Source organism: Netta rufina, assembly GCF_964035555.1.
Source record: "Netta rufina genome assembly, chromosome: 1".
Lineage (NCBI taxonomy): Eukaryota > Metazoa > Chordata > Aves > Anseriformes > Anatidae > Netta > Netta rufina.
Window position 1 is genome coordinate 29,552,674 of NC_140123.1, and position 6,617 is coordinate 29,559,290.

Below are 6,617 nucleotides of genomic sequence, written 5' to 3' on the forward strand. Positions count from 1 at the left end.
AAAGATGAAAGCAATTCTGATTTTTTATTTGTAGTCCATCCTTACCCTAAAATTAATGGCTGAAATCCTAATGACCAGATAGAAAGGAATCAAATTGTGTTAGATGGTAGAAAAATAACATTCAAATTCATTGGTTTTGTGTGCGTATGTACATATGTCCCTTCATTCTCTACCAATTTAATCATCTGTTCATATCATACTGAAAATTAAGAATTCTATCAAACTGCAGTAGCCGTAAAGAATGACACCCAACCGTGTTGTATAATAGCAACAACCTTCTTCAGCAAAGAAGTGCACCTGTCTGACGTAGTTACAGCTATAAATGAGATTAGTTTTCACAGTGTTAGTTACATCAGCCTGGCAGAACACTGTAGGCACCTCTCCAGTAAGGTGTTAAGTTCTATGGGCAGAAGTGAACATCAACCACAGATATCTTTAACGCTTCTGCAGATGAATTCTCATGTCACTGAGGTTGCCCACAGCCCTCTGTGATGAAAGGCGGTGGCAGGAAGGGTCAGAGAATCTTCATTCCCTACCAGCCAGGGCAACTTTTTTGTGTTTATAATACTGTGCTTTTCAACTGTCTGCATGAAAACGAGGTATTCTCTGGAAAATGGGATTTTTCTTCAGTATGGATGCTGACAGTATGTTAACTGAAGTCAGGAAACAAGGCCAAATTTAGAAATTGGTCCAAGATTTATAATGAGAGGAAAGCAGCGCGATGTACCACGCAGCTTTACGCAGAAAGCAGGACAGTGGCTTAAATCACCTTCATTTAGGCACGATGCTGTAACCGTTCCCAAGCTTCTCCAAAGGGTTTGGGTGACTTCCAAAGGGCTATCCATCTCCACAAAGACGTACCAGATAAAACATGATGACTTTTATAGAAAATAAAGCATTAATCATTAACAACGTTTGTTGAATTGCGCTCCCTCAAGGAATGACAACAGGGGTGGTTGGGCTGGAATGCTGGGCCGTTTTTGGGTTTACTAAGGGTGCTGTTTTCACCTGGGTGATGCTAGCGTGGTAAAGATGAAGCAGCTCCGTCCTACGCCAGCTGGTGGCTGCCCGTGTACCCCTGCAGGTGACCCAGCTCCTCGCTGAAAGGGTTGTAGCCCTGCTCCCTCAAGCACCGCAGCGCCCAGAACAGCTGCTCCGCGGGGGGGAACTCATCCCACTTCACCCATTCCCATCCTGTAGAAAAAAAAAAATTAAAAAAAAAAAATAATAAAAAAATAAAAAATAAACGAGCAAAAGGGAAGGGATGCAGGGAGGGAGGGGTGTGCACCCCCAGCGCGCCAACTCGCGGTGGCCACGCCCACTGAGAGTAGCCCCGCCCACTCCGCGTGGCCACGCCCCCTATATAAAGCCCCGCCCCCGCCCCTCTCACCCTCATTCTTGTCCGGCTCGCTGTTGCGCGGCTCCGCCCCCGGCTCCGCCTCCCCCTTCATCAGCACGGTGACGTAGTGGTAGCCGGCGGCCGGTCAGGCGGCGTTGACGGCGGAGGCGAAGCGCAGGTTGCGCAGGCGCAGCGCCGCCTCCTCCCGCGCCTCGCGGGCGGCGCACTCGGCCAGGCTCTCCCTGAGGGGGGAACCGGGGGGGGGAGCCGTGAAGATGGCGGCGGCGGCTCCCTCATGAAGGGGCCGTGCCCGTGCCCGCCCTCCGCCGGCTCCCCGCCGCCCCCTACCCGAACTCGAGGTGGCCGCCGGGCAGCTGGTACATGCCGCCGCCCAGCCGGCCCTTCCTCTTGCCCAGCAGCACGCAGCCGGGGTGCGCCGGGCTGGTGATCACCACCCCGACGCCGACGCCCGGCCGCGGGGGTTGAGCCGCGTCGCCCATGGGAGCAGTGAGGGGAGGGGGGGGGGAGAAGATGGCGACCTTCCTCCTCCTTCTCTTCCTCCTCCTCCTCCTCCTGGGTGCACGCATGCGCTCCCCCACATGCAGGGGCGAAGCTCCCTGAGGCGGAGCCTCCACACGGCCACCCCTCGGCTTCCTCCTCCTCACGGATCGAGGACGCGGAGTTGAGGAGCAAAAAACGCTTAAAAAGCTTCCCAGGCAGGCAAACAGGGGCTTTCCTAAAACAAACATTAAAATCCCACGTGCATACACATCCACCTACTACAACCAGTGCCAAATATTCTCCAATTCAAGATCTGGACGAAATGAAGTGGCCTGATACATGAGCCCATGGTTTCAGCTGGACGAGAGTCAATTAGAAATTGTTTAAAACAAAATTACTACCATAGCTAGGCAGAATAACAGTTCCTTACTAATAAAATTGAAGAAGAAATCAAAATCTGTTCATGCAAACACTTTTACCTTCGTTTTCCCTTTTTTTTCTTCCAGAAAGACTATACAGCATATAAGAAAAAAATATGTATTTATTTAACTTATCTATTTAACTTATGTTTCTTACAAACGACTGCAATATTCACCAGGCTAAGATTTCCCCCTTCACCAGCCTATTTATCACATCAAGGATATGAAGTACTTTATCTTTGCAGGACTTCAACATATATACATACATATATATATATATATATTATTTTTTTTTGTAAGGTTTTGAAATTCATTTCTATAGATACATTTTTATTTATTTATGAAGGTCATGCAGCCAAATTGACTGAAAATTGGTCACTACTTTTAGTGGGATTTGTTTAGTTGCCAGAACTGGATCAGTCTGGCATCAAGCGAGTCCCCGTGTTGGCATGCTGGAAATGTCAGGAGTATGTGGCTGGGTTGTCCTAGAAGTAAGGCTGCCCTTTAACAGCAGTTGGCTCTTTTATTTAGCTGTAATATTTGTTTAGCCCACACACTGAATGACAGGCATTAGTACATTAATAATAATAATTAAAAAACTGGGCAAAGTTCCAAGCTAAGTGGCTTTGTAAACTAAGCTCATTCATTTATATCTTGTCTTCCAGTACAACTTGAGTGTTTTATTCTCCAGGTTAAATGTCAGTCAGCTATGTCATTTGCGTGTTGACAAGATGACAATCTTAAAAAAAAAGACTCCTCCATTAAGCTCATTCTGGCAGTGTATATTAAAACACCAGCACTACATCAACAAGAATCAAAACAGTATTTGTGTCAAATGTCAACCATTTTCATGTATCTTACTCCAAGCACCATTTACGAATGAGTTTGAGGATGGCCCACTACCATTCTGCTCATACCATTTAGCCTATAAAAAAATACTTGTATGTTTCTTATGCTTGTTGGAATGGTAGCAGGATGCCATTTCTTACAAATATTTTATTATATGTGTAACATATATAAAACCAAACAAAAACAAAATCAACACAGAATCACAGAGTGATTTAGGTTGGAAGGGACTTTAAAGATCATCTAGTTCCGATTGCCCTGGCCCAGACGCAGCACCTTGCACTTGGCCTTGTTGAACCTCGAGGTTCACACAGGCCCATCTCTCAAGCCTTCCCAGGTCCCTCTGGATGGCATCCCGTCCCTCCAGCATGTCAACCACACCACTCAGCTTGGCGCCATCAGGAAATGTGCTGAAGGTGCACTCGATCCCACTGTCCATGTCACCGACAAAGATGTTAAACAGCACCAGTCCCAGTACTGACCCCTGAGGAACACCACTCGTCACTGATCTCCAGCTGGACATTGAGACGTTGACTGCAATTCTTCAAGTGCAACCATCCAGCCAATTCCTTCCCCACAGAGTGGTCCATCCATCAAATCCGTGTGTCTCCAATTTAGAGACAAGGATGTTGTGTGAGACAGTGTCAAAAGTCCTTATAAACATCTGTAGTATTTGTCATTGTCCTTATAAACAATTGGATTATTTGTCAGTGAGCTAAGATTTCCTCATTTCCTCTAGCAGTCTATTGATCACAGGGAGGACATGTCCTTTCCTTTGCAGGGCTTCAAAACAGCTTTTTTGGGGGGAATTTTTGGAAATAGAAACAAACAAACAAACAAAAACCAAACAACTGGGGTTTTACACAGATCGTGCAAGAAATATAGAATGGTACTTATAAGTGTGATGGTGAACGGACATCCACTGTATAAAAGAGGTGAGAACAAACCAAGAATAAGAAAGTCAAAATGCATCTTCTACCTTAGTAATGTGTAAAAAAGCTTGCAAGACAATGATTTACATGCTCTTGCAATCTTGTTTATTAATACTTCACTTGACAGTACTGATGTGCACTACATAGCTAAAACTGTATTTAAACCAGCATGGGTCTGCGCTACTATTGAAAGAGGCACCTGGTTTTCAGGCCCAAGCACTTGTTCCGTGTTCCTCATACTGATACTGTTAGGGAAGTGGCTGTGCAGTGAATCGGATGAGTGAACTAATCTGGCTGCCAAAAAAATCCCATTTTGGTGAAATTGTTTTTCAGCATGCTTTGGGCAGCACAAGGAGGGGATAGAATAGAGTAGATCAGATTAAACATAGCAGGGAGCCAAACCTAACTCAGCAAACTGTGAAAAAAAAAAAAAAAAAAAAAAAAGACTATTATTTAACAGGATTGGTTCCCTGATATGATTTACAGCTCAGGTACATGAATGATTGAATTGGCACAGAGAGTTCGAGCAGCTGGGAACAAGAATGATGGAACTAACCATGTTAGTGATAGGCAAGATTTGTCGGATTGAAATGACTATGCAGCCGTTCCTTAAGAGTGCACATACAGAAACCGAGTCAGAAAAGCACACACTGTACAGAACAGAAATCATCCATCTTCCTGAGACTCTCACGCGTGCGGTTCCCTAGCTGTGAAATTTACTATATGTTCACATTCGCTTAGCAGAAGTATGACCTGGAAGGCACAGGGATTATGTTTAAAAGTTTTACATTGCAAAGCTGGCACTGAGCAGCTGGGTGGAATGTAACAGCAGTGCCTTACATCAGAGTCCTCCCAGCAGGCTGAAACATAAGCTTGAAAGATGTGTGAAGTCTCCCTCACTTGCGTTCAAATAGATAGTTGTTATCCTGAAATTATATATATTATACATAATTAAAATGTAACGTGGTTAACTGTTTCATCACTAGTACTGTATCAGAAATATTCCAGTGTTTATTCCATAATCTTGACATCTCATCACACTTCTACTAAATTGTCGTCTTTTAGCCTTAGATAAATCATCCCTTACTGTCATGCTGCACCTTGATAGAAATTAGCACCAAAACTTAGGAAATATTTGGTACCTTCTTTTTAAGTTGAAACATAACTAAGCTCCTATCACATGCAAATCATAAAATCCTGTACTTTATATGGGTGAACAATTGCCTGATGGATCTGGCCCAAAGGGTTATAGTAAATGGGGTTATGTCAGGCCAGCAGCCAGTCACCGGTGAGTCTCCTCAGGGCTCCATTCTGGTGCCAGTTCTCTTCAGTGTTTTTATAAATGACCCGTGTTCAGGACTGGAATGCATACTAAGCAAGTTTGCAGATGATACTAAATTAGGAGGAGCTGCTGACTCCCTGAGGGTAGAGAGGCCTTGCAGACATCTTGGCAAATCAGCGGGCTGGGCAATCACCAGCCACATGAAGGTTAACAAGCGCTGGGTTCTGCAGCTGGGACGGGACAACCCTGGGTGCCACAGGGTAAGGAGGGCACAAAGCTGTCAGTGCCCAAAGGAGCGGCTGAAGTCCCTGGGTTTGCTCAGCCCCGAGCAGAGCAGGCTGAGGGGAGGCCTCATGGCGGCCTGCAGCTCCCTCATGAGGGGAGCGGAGGGGCAGGCGCTGAGCTCTGCTCTCTGGGGACAGCGACAGGACCCGAGGGAACGGCATGGAGCTGGGACAGGGGAGGGTCAGGCTGGGGGTTAGGGAAAGGGTCTGCACCCAGAGGGTGCTCAGGCACTGGGACAGGCTCCTCAGGGCAGTGGTCACGGCACCGAGCCTGCCAGAGTTCCAGAAGTGTTTGGACAATGCTCTCAGACACAGGGTCTGATTTTTGGGTGGTCCTGTGCGAAGCCAGGAGTTGGACTCGATGATCCTTGTGGGTCCCTTCCAACTTGGGATATTCTGTGGTTCTGGGATATTACTGTGTAGAGAGTTGGCTCCCACCTAATACAGCAGCGAGAGCAGTCCTTTGATTTGGGAACTTGAGTGAGTCTCCTGGAGACTTACTTTGCAGAGTGATAGGATGAGAGGCAGTGAGAGTAGTAGAGCACCACAGCAGGTTGTTCAGAGAGGCTGCACAATCTCTGACCTTGGAGATACTGAAAACTCGAGTGGACACAGCCCTGAGTGATCTGCTTGAAGTTGGCCCTGCTTTAAGCAAAGAGTGCCATGAGGGGAGTGGAAGGGGTTGGAGCAGATGGCCATTCCAACCTAAATTATTGTGTAATTCTACTCTGGCAACAGATAAGATTTCTTCTGAAAAACTTACGTACTCAGTACTTGCAAAAATACAGAAAATCGGGAAAAGGTCTGCACTTTTGGATTTAAATAATGATTTCACCTGTCAGAACTGGGAGGTAGTTTTGCCTCACAGATGAAAAATCGGGACTATGCCCTTGCCATGTTCAGTATAAGCAGGTGCATTTAACTCACCTTCAGAAGTGAGTATTCAGTCAAAAAAACTCCTCACACAGTCTGTAAAGCTGAGAAGTGATCTAATAACCTATCATCAGCTGCCTC

The 6,617-nt window shown here is 46.1% G+C and overlaps 1 protein-coding gene across 1 annotated transcript; it reads right to left on the reverse strand.

Annotated features, from left to right (window-relative positions):
- Nucleotides 1-1,839, reverse strand: NUDT15 (nudix hydrolase 15; the record flags this gene model as incomplete). The annotated part of the gene is given in 4 exon segments (XM_084283341.1): nucleotides 1-1,194; nucleotides 1,391-1,484; nucleotides 1,488-1,581; nucleotides 1,688-1,839. Coding segments are annotated over 4 exon segments (486 nt in total). The 3' UTR covers nucleotides 1-1,048.
- Between the last annotated feature and the right edge of the window lie 4,778 nt (nucleotides 1,840-6,617).